Genomic DNA, 17,164 nt, shown 5'->3' on the forward strand with positions numbered 1-17,164 from the left:
TGTCTGGCCATTTCTGTCAATGTAACAATAATAAATGACAGTGTATCTGGAAAGACAAGATTTGAAGGCTAAGTTGTTTCCAGCCATGTGCACTGGACAGTGGGCTGTCAATCCCAAGATCCAAGTTTTGTTTTTATTCAGTACTAGGCCAGAGTCAGACATTACAAGACAAGTCTTGATACCAATGTCATCTTTTAACCCCCCCAACAGTCACGTATGCATGCTTCCTCAGAGATACATGAAGCCAACAGCTCCTCCTCAAGACCTACCTTAGCAAAGACTAATTGGACACCTTATCAAGGAACCTCATCTTCACCTGATTGGCTACAACAGCTGATGAGGGACTTATTCAAAGACCAACTGTTGCCTATACCATCCACAAACAAACTTAACCTAATGAATAAACCAGACCTTAAAAACTATTATTGCTTGTATTATTGCTTGTGGGGACAGAGTTCTAGATTGCCATTAATACAAGATGACAGGAAAGCACTGGTTTCTGCTGAGGTTTAACTCAAGGCTCCACTATTTTTATAATATTAATAAATATTATATTATATATTATAACTAATATTGGTGGCTGTGGGTGTGGATTATTGCAGTGGGGTAAGATGTAGCCCCTTTCAAACAACTAAAGACTGATCAAGGACTGATTGGGTATGCAAGTCTATAAGGTCTTTGTCCAAAGAATACTGATACTAACTGCTGCCCATACCATCCACAAACCATTTTAACCATGATCCGTGAACCATGAACCATAACTGTCCATCAGCTGGATCCTAAAATCCATGCTTGCCTTTATTTGTATTATTACTTAAGGGACCAGGGTTCTGATTGTCCATTAACACTACATGCCAGAAAACATTGGTTTCACACCTGCTGAGATGGCTCTCAAGGGAGTTCTATATATACAGCCATCTAATCCCGAACACAGGCATAGCAGTGCATCTAGTAGTAGTAGATTCTGGTTTGTCTTGGGTTTATGGGAGATTTGAAACTAAATTTCACATAAAGGTGGAAAGTTCAATGCTGTATACAATACCACAGGGAACCTATTTTGGTCCATGTCAAGCATCTAGAACATGCTTTGGCCAAGGTGGGTTGACTCCTAATGGGGGGCTGATTTGTCCTTATGTGTGTGGAAGGATTGTGAGAAGCTTTTTTATCTTTTATCTTTCTTTTCTCTTGGGGTTGTATTATTCACCTGACAGTATAGTCAACTGATTCAGAGTTACTGTAGGCATTATTGTAGCGGGCATAGAACGTTCCTAAACCAGAACCAAAAATAAGTAAAAGAAATCTCATTTTAAGAATGCAGATGTTTCCCATACAGTGTAAGGGAAGGTCTAGAAATTCTACAGTATCTGAAACATAATCAAGCACAATCCTCATTACAGACATTATTATAGAAATTCTTTTTTTTCCAAGTCAACCAATCCTTTTGAATATCAGTCACTATTTATGCCTTATTATGATGATGAACAAGTTAACTGTAATGTTTACCTGATCTGTTAACATCAAGTAGCGTACTGATATGTTTATTATCCAAGAGTGCGAACAATGATATTCTCTTAGGATTCCCAACATAAGTCTTTAATTCATATATATAACTTCCTCATTTTGTACAAAATATATTAGACATCAGCTCAGGAAAGCAAATAGGCATAAATATCAACAAATCAAATTTCATAGCAAAGAATGCTAAGAGCGGTCATAGACATAATCTGTGAGCGCAAACATCAGAATATCTATAGTTCTTTTAATAAACAAATACAAATATATTTTTTTCCATTTCAAGTAAACACGGCTGTAAAAAAATGAAAGGAAATAGCAATCATTATCATAATTTTGTTGTTCTTAACAAATAATAATAATAATAATAATAATAATAATAATAAAATCATTATTTTTGGTGCTTGGCCCCCTAGCAATAGTAAGCTAGCATTTGAGTTGCAAGCATTTTAGTCAACATATCATTACTAAAAATTGTTACCTTTTTTTTTCTTTTTATGTGAGACACCGTCCAATGTGACAAAGATAGCAATGCGTGTAAAAAAAAAAAAAAAAAAAAGGAAAAAACTGCGAGTACACATTCATATATGTCAACTCGAGTGCATATCACTTTACATAAATGCTATCATCAGCCTTTCCTACATACTGTCACAGTTCTGATCTCTGTGTAATCACACCTTTTCTTTTATTTATTTATTTATTTTATTTATTTATTTTCTCTTGATTTTGTGTTTGCTCACAGCCATCACAATCATCATCATCATCATCATCATCATCGTCATTGTCTTCATCATCCCTGTTGTCATGACAACCTTCTGGTCAGCCACCAGTTGGTAAGTGGTCACAAGGGCTCACTGTTACTAGGCAACGCTCCAACACTATCTATATAGAGAGAAAGACAGCGAGAGGGAGGAAGTAGGGGTGAAAAATAGGGGAGAAGGAAATAAATGAGGAGGAAAAAAAACGGATAGGAATCAATATTTTTATCACAGCAAGTCTAATTACAAGTACATCATGGTCACTAGGGGAAGAAATATTGTTGTGAGTGACACACCTAAACAATAGTTCGCTTTTAAATGTGGGATTTAATCTCTACACATAGCATTTCTGTCATGTTAATGCCAAGAATCGACTCCAGTTCCCACATGATTATAAACTGTTTGCACCTCGACATTAAAAAAATTAAATTTATTTGTATAGCTCTTTGGACATTATCACAAAGCAGCTTTACAAAAATGTATACACCAATTAGGCATAACATTATGAAGTGAATAACACTGATGATCTCATCATGGCACCTGTTAGTGGGTGGGATATATTAGGCAGCAAGTGAACATTTTGTCCTCAAAGTTGATGTGTTAGAAGCAGGAAAAATGGACAAGAGTAAGGATTTGAGCGAGTTTGACGAAGGGACAAATTGTGATGGCTAGACCACTGGATCAGAGCATCTCCAAAACTGCAGCTCTTGTGGGGTGGGTCCAAGGAAGGAACAGTGGTAAACCGGAGACAGGGTTATGGGTGGCCAAAGCTCACTGATGCACGTGCAGAGTGAAGGCTGGCCAATGTGTGATCCGATCCAACAGACGAGCTACTGTTGCTCAAATTGCTGAAGAAGTTAATGATAGAAGGCTGTCAGAATACACAGTGTATGGCGGGTCAGGGCTGTTTTGGCAACAAAAAGGGGACCAACACCATATTAGGCAGGTGGTCATAATGTTATGTCTGGTCGGTGTATAAATTCCAGATATAAAGTATATAAAAAAATATTTAAATGTATAACTTTATCTCTAATAACCAAGCCAGGGGTAACGGTGGTAAAGAAAAAACTTCTACTTGAGAGAAACCAGACTCAGAAGTGAACCAGTGTGACATTGGATTGAGCAATTATAAATAATTTCCCTTTTATAAATGTACAATATGGTCAAAAATAGCAACCAAGAATGTATAGCACATACCCACACACATGTATATATATATATATATATCTCACCTCACTAACATCAACACAATACACAATCTTTGCGTATTCTCACAGTCAACATACCAAGTGTTATCTTGGGTATAGTTTTTGATCACTCTTCTCTGGTGTTCTCTCTGGATTCTGCTTTTTATCTCCCGTTTTCTGATTGCTGATCTTTGTCTGTGTTTTTTTCTTTTTTCTACAAGACTTGTGCTATGTTTTGGATCTGTCTGCCTGTCTTTTTAACAAAAAAGCATCTCTGCTGCCTGTCAAGGACATGAAAGCATTTCTTTTTAAAGAAACAAATTAGATCAGCAAAGTTGTTAAGACATTGATGAAGGGTTGTGCTGAATAGCATTCGATTAATAGCTTATCCGAATAAAGAACTCTTATGGCAAAGCATTAAAACAGATGCGAGCCACATATTGGTCACAAAGGTTGTTTTTTTTTTGCCAGATAATATTTTAAAGAATACTGAATACATATTCAATTCCAAAAACATGTATATTAAGAAATAACGCTTTGTTTAAATGGTGTTCAATCTCTGAATGAATGAGCTTTTTATAAATATACAGAAGGCATTTGTCTGAATATGTGAGAATATGATCTAAATAGGAGAGCATTTTATCTGAATGTGAATTGCACTGCTTGTGAAATCAAGCTATCAGAAGCCATTGTGTGTGTGTGTGTGTGTGAGAATGTGAGAGAGATAGAGAGAGGTAACATTGACAGCATTTGTGTGAAATGATCTTTAACACAAATCTAAAATACACGAACAGACAATACCAGGGTGGTCCAGGGACTGGTTTCTGTTCTGGGGGGCTCTAGGTTTTTTCACAGGGGGGTTGCGAGGGATTGGGGGCTTCTCCAGGTTATTAGGGCTGTCCCTGTCTGTGCCTGTAGCAACAAACATGGCACAAGGACAAAGGTCAGGACACATACAGTCTTACAAACAGACACGAGTAACTTCTGACTTAAAAACAAACAAAACACACACACAAAGAGTCTACTTGAGCATTAATTGACACACACAAAAGTCTAATGACGACGATGATAACAACAATAATGAGCAAGACAATTCCCTAGAGCAGGGGTGTCCAGTCTTAACCAGAAAGGGCGTGGTTTTCATTCAATCAACTAATCAACTGATCTTGGCTTTCAGTAGACTCAGGTGTGGCTTCTGCTCAGCTGGAATGAAAACCTGCACCCACACCCTTTGTGGATAAGACTGGACACCCCTGCCCTAGAGTATGTGTGAAGGTCTAGGTGTAAATGTGTCCTATACGTGTGTGTACAGGTACATCACACAAACATAGACACATATAGTGAGCCATGGTACCAAATTAATGTGTGTGTGTGTGTGTGTGTGTGTGTGTGTGTGTGTGTGCGTGTGCAAACGTTTCTGTACACAACCAAACAACAAACCTGTGTCACAGGACAGAGCTTTTCTGTTCCTCTGTGGTTTGACTGGAGCCTGCGGTCTCACACACTCCTCACCTGCTCATCATGCATATACACACAGAACTATTAATTACCCAGGATTCATTTAGTTATTAAATAACACTAATGGAATAAGCTTCAATTAGGCAGATGTGAGCAAAGTACACTATCTGGTTCTCTGACTTTTCAAAATACTTCCATATTAACAGAGAGTATCACAGAGTTGCATTGAACCCACTACTGTGTGTGTCCAGCAAAATAAAAATGAGGAATTGACACATGGGGAAAAACCTTTATAGTTAGCCAGTATTTCTACAGTTCAGTTCTAGTCTACTAATAAGTAATAAAGCTACGTTCACACATGCAGTGATTTTATGACTGCAAGTCGCCAGTCGCTGTACAAGGAAGGACACGCCCACATCTAGTCGCCAATAGTCGCTGTCACTCATGCTGCTGGAAGTCATCCAGCTCTCATTCAAAATGAATGATCTCCTGTTGCTCTGTCACTGTATGTGTGAACGCATCATAAATGTGTAATAATCAAACATAATACAGTGTGCTGAACAGATACTGCAGATCTAAAGAACATTATACTGCACATACATAGAAAGCATTTAGTGTTCTGTTTGGACTATTTTGACAATACTAACATTCTTCATAAAATCGTTCATAACAAACAGCAAATTTTACAGTAATCAAGGTTATCAAGCTATCATAATGTTGGCCAATATAAATAAAGGCAGACCTTGAGTATGGGAACGTTCAGTCAGCCCTAATGTAGGTTTTGTGGAGGTTGGGGGTGTAGCTGGCAGGATCTTCCTATCACTGGCTGAATCGGTGGGTGAGAGCACATATGGAGCAGTCTTTGGCTATGATTCAGGAGGAAAAAATGGCATCAAAATCAGTCAACATAGCATTTTTCACACTGCCACATTACCCTCACATTATATTTTAATACACTGTATTGCCAAAAGTTTTGGAACACCCCTCCAAATCATTGAATTCGGGTGTTGTTTTTCAGGGGTTAGGCTTGGCCCCTTAGTTCCAGTGAAAGTGCTTCAGCATACCAAGACATTTTCATGCTCCCAACTTTGTGGGAACAGTTTGGGGATGACCCCTTCCTGTTCCAACATGACTACACACCAGTGCACAAAGCAAGGTCCATAAGGATGAGCAAGTTTGGTGTTGAGGAACCTGACTGGTCTGCACAGAGTCCTGACCTCAACCTGTTAGAACACCTTTGGGATGAATTAGAGTGGAGACTGTGAGCCAGGCCTTCTCGTCCAACATCAGTCCCTGACCTCACAAGTGGAATGGTCAAAAATTCCCATAAACACACTCCTAAACCTTGTGGAAAGCCTTCCCGAAAGAGTTGAAGCTGTTGTAGCTGCAAAGGGCGGGCCAACTCTATATTGCACTCATGTGCATGAAAGGCAGTCCCAAAGCTTTTGGCAATATAGTGTATGTGTGTTGCATATCTCTAACCATGAAGTATGACAGTGTTCAGCGAGAGCTAAACATAACACATAATTAAGTCTATGGGCAACTCTACTGTATAGTTTCCTCAAGGTCTATATACTGTACTGTACTATATTGAGGATAAGAGTTGGTCTTAATACTGTAAAGTCTTGATGCTTGAGGGTGAAGATGACTCAAATTCACCACAGAGTATATGGATTGGTGTGATGCAACATTCAGTCTGTAAAATCTGGCAAGGTAGGCTGTAAACTCAATGCCACTGCTTCATAAGGTCCACAAATGGCACTCCTTTTATAACCTTCTAGGACTACCTGTCAAATTTTCTGGCAAAATCACTTTCTTTTATCTGATGGAGTAACCTGAGTCTAGAGAAACAGTCTTTCTCTAAGCACACAAATAGCTGGTATGTGATCAACCAGATTGTACAAAGTGCTTGAGAGGTCTGAGTTGATGTACGACTGGCCTGGGCAAAATCTTATCTGCAAGAGCAGTTAGGTCTGAAGGTTTATTGCTGTGCTCTGTCATAATCTTTGGTTGGACTGCTGGGTTTGGCCACAGCACAGCATGCTTGATCTATGGTCCCAAAGTAATGTCAAGCAATAAGGCTGTCTTCAGTAAAAGTTATTTTCTGCATCTTCCATTGATTCATATGCCAAGTTGCACCAACTGTTCCAAATCCAAATCCCTCTGTGGAATCACCAAACACATCAAACCATCAATCTATATATATGGCCCCTTGCAAACAGCCTAGTATGTGGGGGTCACTCTCAGGGTTAATAACTATAATTAAAGGTGTGTGTTCTCCTGTGCCACAGTAACTTGGATCCCCAGAGGTTTTGGTAGAGGCTCCATCATGCAGTGTTCTAGTATGAAACCACCTTTGTGTTCCGGGGTGCAGTGATGGCATGAATGTGGTCCTTCCTTTATCCTGCAACTGTATCAATCTTTGTAACCCAATGGAATAATGTTTTAGAGCAGACCTAGGGTACATAGAGTGTCATGAGTTTTTCTCTTGTCTCAGACAGAAGGAGGTGATCAATTAATGCCTCCCGGGCATGTGCACCAAAGACTTGCCTAGGTACCAGTGGCACTTGGTGCAGCATGTCAATAGCTTGAAATGGTGTCTGTAAGATCTCTATGCCCTTGCATCTTTTGCTGCAGGCATTACTTACTTAAAAGCCAGTAGAAATAGTGTAAACAGTGTGCTCAGAGTTCCTGAAAGACAATGACTTGATATCGGGCTGTAATAATATTATTGCATTTAGAAACTGGATCCCTTATCAACAAACTGCTAATGGTGAACTATCTGGGTATGTAGACTCACAGATACCCACGTACCTTTGCTGGAATAGGTGGATGGTGTGCCTCTGTTTCTTTTACTCGCTCCATCCCACCATCTTTGTCTTTCCTTTCCACTCGGAAACTACTACTCTCTCCAAGTTCATCCTCAGTACCTAAATTAATTAAATCCCAATGAATTAAAATGTAATAAAAATGTGCATGGTGTAACATTCATTGTTCAATTTGGGAACTCAAAACAGGACAGAATAATTGAACAACCAATTCAAGTCTGTTATCTATTGTAGATGTTTAAGAGGGGTTGCAGTACCTGAGCTCTCCTGCAGAGGTCTCTGTCTGAGTTTGGCCAAACTGGGCTTACTGCTCTGCGGAGGTGGCTCCGGTTTGGATGGGCACAGGATGAGACGCCCCACTGACGTCCCTCTTGTGCCTACCCCCCTACATCTCTCTTCTGATGGACATGGCTCGGTCCGGTGTTCCATTTGTGGATCTGACGGTGGGCTTCTCTCCATCTGCTGCTCCCAGGAGCCTGAATCAGAGTGTGTGTCTGTGATTATAGATGCTTCACAATGCATTATCTTATCTGCATCTGTGAAGATTTCCTTCTCAGCAATGGGGGATGGTATCCTGTGTTGCCCGTGTGTATGTCGGTCTATCTGTCTGTCCATCCATTGCCTCTCAGACTGCCTGTCCACCTGCCTGAGGTCTGTCCACTGTGTGTCCGGCTGCTGTTTTGGCTCCGCCCACTTCCTCTCTGCCCCTTTCCGTGTCTCTAACCACTGTTTCTGTTGAGCCTCAGCCTGCCTGTCGATCTGCCTTAGGGTGTGTCTGTCCAGCTCCCTCTCTGAATGCCTGTCTGCCCTCCATAGACTTTGCCTGTCTAACTCTCGGTCTATCTGTCTCAGAGCCTGTCTGTCTAACTCTCTCTCTGCCTTCCATAAGGTCTGCCTGTCTAGCTCCCTGTCGATCTGTCTTAAAGTGTGTCTGTCTAACTCTCTTTCAGCAGGCTTATCTATCTGCCTTGACGCTGGTCTGTCTAACTCCTTTTCTGTCTTCCTCAGGGTCTGCCTGTCTGCTTCTCTCTCTGACATTTTGTCTGTCTGCCTTGACGCTTGCCTTTCCAATTCTCTGTTTATATGTCTCAGAGTTTGCCCATCTGTCTCACTCTCAGATTTCCTGAGATTTTGCCACTCAAGCTCTCTATCAATTTGCCTTTGCCTGTCTGTCTCCCAGCTCGTCTGTCTGTCTCCTGGACGTAATGTCTGTTTGTCAAGCTCTCTGTCAACTGTTCCTGAAGATGGGTCATGGTCAGGCTCCATGTCAGATTTCTGTAATCAAAAAAACAGGACATGGTCAATATTTTCTAATGAAACCAAGATCATCTTTTAGGAATAAAGTGGAACAAAACACTTCAGGATGACTTTGGCACGATAACTCCATTTTGTGTACCAGCCTGCCATTTATTATTTTCCTATAAAAGCATGTGCAATTGTGTTTACTAATTTTTCTTTGCTTGTCACCTATGAGACACAAGTTACCACTTGTTGAACTGACAACTTTCCTGCTTGTCAGCTCATATGTCAGGACTAAAACTACAGTAAAAACCTTAACGTCTCAGATATGCACTAGGATTCCACTATTAGGCTGAGCACTTGATTCCATTAACAAACATGGTTTTTCCTTTTCTTATTTAACACCTAATTCTGATTTTACCAAATTCATATTAAACTGATATCTTGTGAAGCTATCAAAGCTTCACAATTCTTCACAAAACACAACATTTTCATTCAACATGTTGGCTGTGGACCGTACCATTTTGCCAGTATAAAATGGGTGTTTGTTTGTCCTGAATGTGGAGAGGGGCATTCCTTGGACAGATCGTATCTCCATCATCCCTACTCTGGGCTCGTCCATTTTCTGATCCTCTACAATCCCATCAGCTTCACTTGGGTAGCTACCTCTACCAGGTATCCTGGGTGGCTGCAGAAGAGTGTAGACATTCTCAAGGGCATTCCTGAATAAAGTCAGACAAAACAGAACACCAGTAACTATATGCATGTGATGAAATCATGCTTTATACCATTTTCGAATCATATATTGCCATGGTCATCATCAGTACTCTTATGCATTGTTGAACATCCTCTTTTGCTCAATTTCTTCTCTTAATTGTGCTCACCTATTTTGTAAGTTCCCTGTTTTTATTGTTTGGTCATCCCACACTTGTTCATGTTCACCCAGCTGGACTACAGGATGCTCCAACAACACATGTATGCAACAAAGAGAGTTCATGCCCTCTAAAAAGAATTTCAAACAATGAATTAGAGTGCCCTTTGGTTGTCTGGGGGTGAATTGTCTGTGTACACAACACATACTATCTGCTACCATTGACATTACTCCATGTAGAACCTTGAAGGAACCCAGAAAGTTCCTTACAATGTAAGGAAGTAGACCAGAAAGTTGTGTAAGTGGATGACCACCAAGATAGCTTGATCAGTCTTGTTGGTGGGGACCCCTACACTGGATTGCAAGGAACCTGGAGCCTATCTTGGGATTCAGGGCACACGGTAGGGGACACGCAAGACAGGGTGGCAAACCATTGCATAGTACAATCACACACCAATTTACATACTACGGAGATGCCAGTCAGCCTACAAAAGTATCTCTTTGGCCTGGGGGAGAGTACCCAGAGGGAATCAAACCCCCAATCCTGGAGGTGTGAGACTAACCACTAAACCACAAGACTATCCATGTGAGGTCATGGAAACGAGTCAAAGGCCTTGACAGTCATCAACAGATACATCCGTTTTGTCTTCTACTTTCACTGTATTGTGTCAAGGGAAAACCTCTCATTTACACAAACCTCTCAAATGTGCCTATGTGCTTCCCAACACATTATGTCCTTTTGCCCATAAAAAAATATGTTGAAAATTGTGTTTTTATTTTTAGTGTTATTATGGGTCATACAGGTTCTAGAGTAAATTACCCCTCTGTATAGCTGCTAGATTACTAACTGACCCGGTGGGAGCCGTGGCAACAGTCCGACAGTCCTCGCTACAGGCTATGCCCGCTGAATCCACTTCCTGATTGGACAGTGTGGAATTCCGGTTCCTACGGAAACCGAAGATCGCCAGCATGTTGCGTCTCTTCTTTCGCCGGAGGGAGTGGGCCTTATGAAGGGATGATAACTGACTGAGAACAAGAGACCAAGAGAAAATAATAATAGAGAAGAGAAGTGAAAAAGCAAGAACATAATGTTTTTGTGCATGCTTTTTATATATCAATCATATTCATTTTTCTCAAACACAAATGTAAATATAACAGACGTTCATTTTTCTCAGGTTAATACCAGGAACTAGGACACATGAACCAATTAGGCTCAGACTTTACAATAAGACCAGCTACAACAGCAATAGACCACCATCAGGTTCCAATCCTTTCAGCTAAGAACAAAAATCTGAAGGCTTTCATGGGTACAGGATCACAGAAACTAGTTAGTTGAAGATTAAAAAGAATCTCCTGGTCTTTTTCCAGTCTACATCTGTCCAGTTTGGGTGTGTCTGTGCCCATGATAGCCTCTGATTCCTGTTCTTGACCGACATGAGTGGAAGCTGATGTTATCTTCCGATGTTGCAGCTCATCCACCTCAAGGTTTGATGTGTGTTCTGAGATGCTTTTCTACCCATCACGGTTGTAAAAAGTAATTATTAGAGATACTAAATCCTTCTTGTCAGAACATCTGGCACCAACACCCATGCCCTGGTTAAATCACAGTGATCACAATCTTAAAACTTTCCCCAGTCTGTTTCATGTGAGCATTAACTGAAGCTCTGTATATTATTTTACACTATGTGATGCTGCTACATGATTGGCTGATTAGATTTCTGCATGAGCAGTATAGGTGTTCGCTTAAATAATATGTTGTGTAGCAAATAAATACTGTGACTATTCGGAGAAAGGAGCAACAAGATGATAGGAATAATCAAAAGAGATCACTGAGATCTTTTCAACACTGTGCCATTTACATCTAGGTCTTCTTGTGAACATATTTAATCCTAGTAAGATACCACTGCTGCGTTATGATTAATACATCTTACAAGGTAAAGTTTAATATTTAAAAGTTTCAACATCACTATTTATGACCCGAATATTTAGACCCGCTGCATTATTTATCCGGGATGGCGTGCTCTTGTCGGCCCCCAGAAACCCCCATAATTCCATGCAGCTGTTGCCTGGCAACAACATGAATACTCAAAGTCCCTGGCAGGTTGCTAAGCAACAGCGTGCACCGGCACAGGAGGGCACATTTAGAGCAGATTCATTAGAAATGTGTTTAACGGTGGGAAAAAATGTAATTACAGTAAAAGCATCTACGGTATTCCTCTAGAGACTCATCTGTCTGGCAAGTGAAGTGTGTGTGTGTGTGTGTGTGTGTGTGGGATACCTATCAGGTAGTACTCGCTTGCTGTAAAAATCAGGCAGGCCATCATCCAACGGCGTAACAGATCCATTTTCAGTGCAGTGCTGACAGAGAAAGAAAGATGTAAAGTAAGTTGTATGCTTGTTAGATTTATTTTTTAACAGGAACATAAATAAGCAATAAACATTTTCTGAAAATGTTGTGTTTGTTTTCATAAAAAATTGTATTAACTTTTAAATAACAATAATAATAATAATAATTATTATTATTATTACTATTATTAATTTATTTACTTTGAAGAGTTAAAAAATTAATAGTTTTTTTTATTTGTAACAGTAACATAAATAAGCAGTTTTTTGTTTGTTTCTATAAAAAAATCTATTAATTTTTAATTCTTCCAATTAAATTAATAATAATAATAATCATAATTACTATTATTACTTACTTAATTAATTAATCTCTTTATTTATTTGGTTGGTTTTTAAATATTAATGTGCTTGTTGCAGTATCTTTTTTGAAGAAAATAATTTTTTGCTTGATCTAGAATCTGTTTTTTTTTTTTTAATTATGAATATTGTTTTTATTAAAAAAGAAAACAAATACAGTACATAATATACAGGGTGACCAGGTGAACTCCTTGTTGCTCTACAGCATGTGTGAGCATGACCTTTTCTTAAACCTCTAATGATCTAATCAAGATAAAGCCACGCTGGCTATTCTACATTTTTATTAAAATTAATGTAAGTGGGTCGATGTGATATCCAGCATCATGCAGTGAATAGAACATGTGCAATAATAAGACTTGTGCAGGACTAGCTGACTTTATTACCACAACTTAAAAAAAGCTAATGGAAGCTGAGCTCACACTCGATAAATCCCAGACACCATCACCAAACCCCTATTCTCGTATATGACATGAATTATTCAGTGCAATAACACAGTATACAAATATAAGCATTATGTTTAGCTGAATTATAAACATCCATCCATCTATTTTCTGTAGCACTTATCCTACACAGGGTCGAGGGTCACTCTGGTTTCCTCCTCCAGTCTAAAGATATGCCTTGTAGGCTGAATGGTATATCTACATGAAATTGTCTGTAGTGTGTGAGTGATTGTGCCCTGTTATGTCCACTGTGTCCAGAGTGTCCCCTGCCTTGGGATAGCCTCCAGGTTCCCTATGACCCTGTTGTAGAATTAAGTGGATAGATGGATGATGGAAAGAGAAAAGAGTAAGTAGTAGATTAACATCTGATGGTTGTATAAACCTCCCTTAAAAAAAAAGCTTTCGCAGTGACACACTATATGTCACTGTATCTCTCTCTCTCTCTCTCTCTCTCTCTCACACACACACACACATACATACACGCAAACATCGTAATTGTAACTGGAGGCTCTTTTAATATCTAATGCGCCTGGTGTACCCGATGCTTTCTATTATCAATTGCAAGCCACGCTAAATTTAATGAATAAAACATTTTGATGCATTAGTGCGAGTCGAACGTTTGACTTATGAACGTTTATTAATGCGTTCCTTGTTCGCCGTGGTTACTTTCTGCTTCGGTTCATTATTCATCGAGTAATACATCCATGTCTTCGCAGGCCCTGCGCTCCGGTCTTTTTCTGAGAATAAAATACTGAAAGAGGATTACACGAGTTCACACAGATATCATGAATATTCATGATAGAGGAGTGTAGTTCATGAGCCGCCATCCTTCGAAGGCACTTAAATAAATGTGGAGTTTTTTCTTATTTAAACAGGGCCGACGTAGCGAAAGTAAGCCGATGAATGTTTTGATTGGGTTGAGATCATCTCTACTGCTGCTTGTATGAATGAATTTATGAAGTAAGGTATATTATAAATAATATAAATATAACTGAATTTGTATTAAGACAAATCCAAAAAGTGGCATGTGCCCTTAATCTACAGCTATTGACGTAGGATGAAGCCTACTGACCAATCTAGCTCATCAAAAGAGAAAGAAGGTATCATTTCTCCACTCTCTCCACGAAAAGGTGCCACTAAAAAGTCTTTCTGAATCCTGCAGAGAGATATTCAGGATCCGCTTGTGTCTCTCACCGAGTCAGATGAAAGGATGCCTCCTTTGTGCCTTCTTGGTGGCCTCGGCCTGACCCGGGTCACATGATGCAGCGGCGCACCCTGGGTCGGCAGGGCAGACAATCCCTCCCATGATGCCGAGCGAGAGAGAGGTGAGGAGAGTTGAGCGCCTGAGGTGGGTGGAGATGAGCTGGAGTCATCACACAGACCTGTGTGAGAGAGAGAGAGAGAGAGAGAGAGACAGAGAGCAGTGCATTAGTTTCTTTGTATATTTGTAAAATTTAAGGACAGAGAGAGAGAGAGAGAGAGAGAGAAAGAAAAGTGTGAGACAGACAGATGAAAAAAAAGAAAGGCAGAAAGAGAGAGAGAGAGAGAGAGAGAGAGAGAAGAGGAAGAGGCAGACGGGCGTACATGGCAAAAAAAAAGGGTAGCGCTTTAGTTTGAAAATGTAATGAGAAGGCAGGAGAAAAAGAGAGAGAGAAAAAAAAGAGAGAGAGGCAATACTGTACATGTATTTGGTCACACCAATAAAGCTTGTTGAATTGAATTGAAATTGAAAATGCGAGAGAGAGAGAGAGAGAGAGAGAGAGAGAGAGAGAGAGAGAAACTAAAAGGGCTCTCTTACTAATGGAAGCCCTGAGGGGAAAACAGGAAATTGGTAGAAGAGTAGAGGAATGGAAAGAGATACAGAACACACACACACACACACACACTCACTCAGTCTAGTGGATACAGGTCGGATTCGTCTGGTCCTGGCACTGCGCTTCTTGATAGCAATCGTGTCCTGCAGATGTGTTCAAAGCACGTATAACATTTACTACTCATAAACACACACAGACTCAAAGCACTGTGTAAAATATATTCACAATCATAACCTAGTGCAGGTTAGAACTCAGAGTGATGGGGAAAGGGGGCGGAGTTTAATTGAATATATTATTAATATATTATATTAATATCCTTTCTATTTGTGTGGTTCCACCCACATCCGTGTAAGCTTTATTTATCCATTAGAAAATAGTTTCACACACACACACACACACACTCACAATACTTGTGCCCAGCTCCTCATCAGTGATCTCGAGTGAGTCTCTGTGTCTGTGTGACCTTCGACCTGTGCCACCATCACACAATCCATCCCACTGTTTCACCTGAGACACCTGCTGCGTCTGACACACACACACACATACACACACACACACATACACACACACACACATCTCATTTTAATATCATTAAACATTGTACACATTGTAGTGCACACTAAGTTGTACGTCTAAGAAGTGACAAAAAGATTTTATTATAATGTTTTTGTTGCTAGATTGTCTAATTCTACAAAAATCCCAAACACCTTGATGCTGTATTCACTACAGATGCTCACTACAGTACATAGGGTATAACTCTCAGAAGACATACTTTGATTAGAGTATCTGCAGAAATGTATTCAAATAAAGTCATTTACGGTGTGAAAAATAAGGGTATAAGTCATTCGAAGTTAAATAGATAGAAAGACACTAACATTGCTAAAGCAATGTTAGGCAAGAAAAAGCAATGTGATTGATAATTTAAGAAAATGTGTAAAGAAAGTCTAAAAACGTAAATTCTGGCACCCCTGTGGCTGTTTATTTTGATTGTGCAGGAAGTCTAAAAGACAGACACAATTTCAGTATAGGAAGTAAAGGAAAGGAAACAGTGGCGAAAAAAAGACAGAAGGAAGGAAGGAAGGAAGGAAGGAAGGAATTGTGAGGGAGGCAGGGAGGGAGGTAGGAATGGAAGAAAGAAAGAAAGAAAGAAAGAAAGAAAGAAAGAAAGAAAGAAAGAAAGAAAGAAAGAAAGAAAGGATGGAGACGTCCTACCAGAGCTTTGTGAGTAGAGTAGAGCTCCTGTAAGATCTGATCTACGATAGAGTTGGTGAGATACGACACTACCGACAGTTTCACCTCCCTGTGAGGCAGAAAAAGAGATAGAGAGAGATCAAAACAGGAAGTGAACGGACAGAGAATGTCGTATTGAATTAACACACACAAGGGTGAAAAAATCTGTCCTGGTCTTCTTTTACCTCACTGGATTTTTTTCCTCCTATTTCCTTCTATTGGCTTCCGTCTTTTCACAGCTGTTCAAATCAATATTCATTCTATAACTTCCCTCTTTCCCAATCCAGTCTTATTCCCAATCCTCTTTTTAGCTCTCTCACTTCAGCTCGCTCGCTTCCTCTCCCTCTCGAAATTCAATTCAGCTTCAATTTAATTCAATAACTGATGTACAAGTTGAATTACTGGCAAGCCACCAGCTCTCCTCCTCTCTCCTCCTCCTCCTCTCACCCGTGCACTGCCAATCACCCCGATTCCCCTTTCTATCCTCTTTCTCTTACTCTAGCGCCCGATGAATGTCTTGTGCCGCTCTCTCCATCAGCGCGGTGCGGATAGCCGAACGAGGGATGGACACTCGTTCTGAAACAGAGGACAAAGGAGGGCTCAGTCGCTCTGCCGCCACGGAGGACAGCGGACACAGCTCCCGGCACAGAGACACCATGGAGTCCACGATCACCTGTCAATCAATCAATCAATCAAAAAACAAACAAACAAAAAAAACAACTGATTAATCAATCAAGTCTGTATATCAGTCCCTACAGGATTTTTTTTGTGATTTTTGTGATTTTTTATTATTTAAATTGGTGAAATAAGGATTCTTCTTTTAAACTCAAATATGTAATAACTTTCTATGAGATCTGTACTCATGTGATGGAAAGGGGGATTTGGCTGAATGTGTGTTGTCATGACGTCACATTTCACGTCTCTGCCCATTTGGATGATAAACCGAACGAGTTCAAAAAGCACTTCAAGCATTTGGACTACGTTATTTGGCGTGTGGCACCAACAGCTACCACGCCAGCTGTGGCAGCCCCCCCCACCCTGTCATTTTGCCTTTACGATCTCCTAGCAACAGAAAAGCATGCTTTCTGTCACAATAAATAAATAAATAAACAAATAGATAAACTCTT

At 40.0% G+C, this 17,164-nt stretch overlaps 1 protein-coding gene across 3 annotated transcripts in view; it reads right to left on the minus strand.

Moving 5' to 3' along the window:
* Positions 1-1,587: 1,587 nt before the first annotated feature.
* LOC131355141 (capping protein, Arp2/3 and myosin-I linker protein 3-like) overlaps positions 1,588-17,164 on the minus strand; it is a 59,367-nt gene continuing 43,790 nt past the window's right edge. The window contains exons 27-40 of one of the 3 annotated variants that reach the window (XM_058393399.1): positions 16,535-16,710; positions 16,020-16,107; positions 15,213-15,332; positions 14,884-14,950; positions 14,188-14,375; positions 12,132-12,211; positions 10,706-10,879; positions 9,503-9,704; positions 8,001-9,018; positions 7,730-7,845; positions 5,658-5,781; positions 4,898-4,969; positions 4,259-4,369; positions 1,589-2,394 (exon numbers count right to left, since the gene is read on the minus strand). In XM_058393399.1, coding sequence (XP_058249382.1) covers positions 2,354-2,394; positions 4,259-4,369; positions 4,898-4,969; positions 5,658-5,781; positions 7,730-7,845; positions 8,001-9,018; positions 9,503-9,704; positions 10,706-10,879; positions 12,132-12,211; positions 14,188-14,375; positions 14,884-14,950; positions 15,213-15,332; positions 16,020-16,107; positions 16,535-16,710 — 2,577 coding nt within the window. In that variant the 3' untranslated portion in view covers positions 1,589-2,353. Of the gene's footprint in view, positions 2,395-4,258; positions 4,370-4,897; positions 4,970-5,657; positions 5,782-7,729; positions 7,846-8,000; positions 9,019-9,502; positions 9,705-10,705; positions 10,880-12,131; positions 12,212-14,187; positions 14,376-14,883; positions 14,951-15,212; positions 15,333-16,019; positions 16,108-16,534; positions 16,711-17,164 lie in introns of all 3 variants that reach the window. The other 2 variants (XM_058393400.1, XM_058393401.1) reach the window with 2 other exon arrangements.

The sequence above is a fragment of the Hemibagrus wyckioides genome, linkage group LG06 (genome assembly GCF_019097595.1).
Source record: "Hemibagrus wyckioides isolate EC202008001 linkage group LG06, SWU_Hwy_1.0, whole genome shotgun sequence".
In the NCBI taxonomy this organism is placed as follows: domain Eukaryota; kingdom Metazoa; phylum Chordata; class Actinopteri; order Siluriformes; family Bagridae; genus Hemibagrus; species Hemibagrus wyckioides.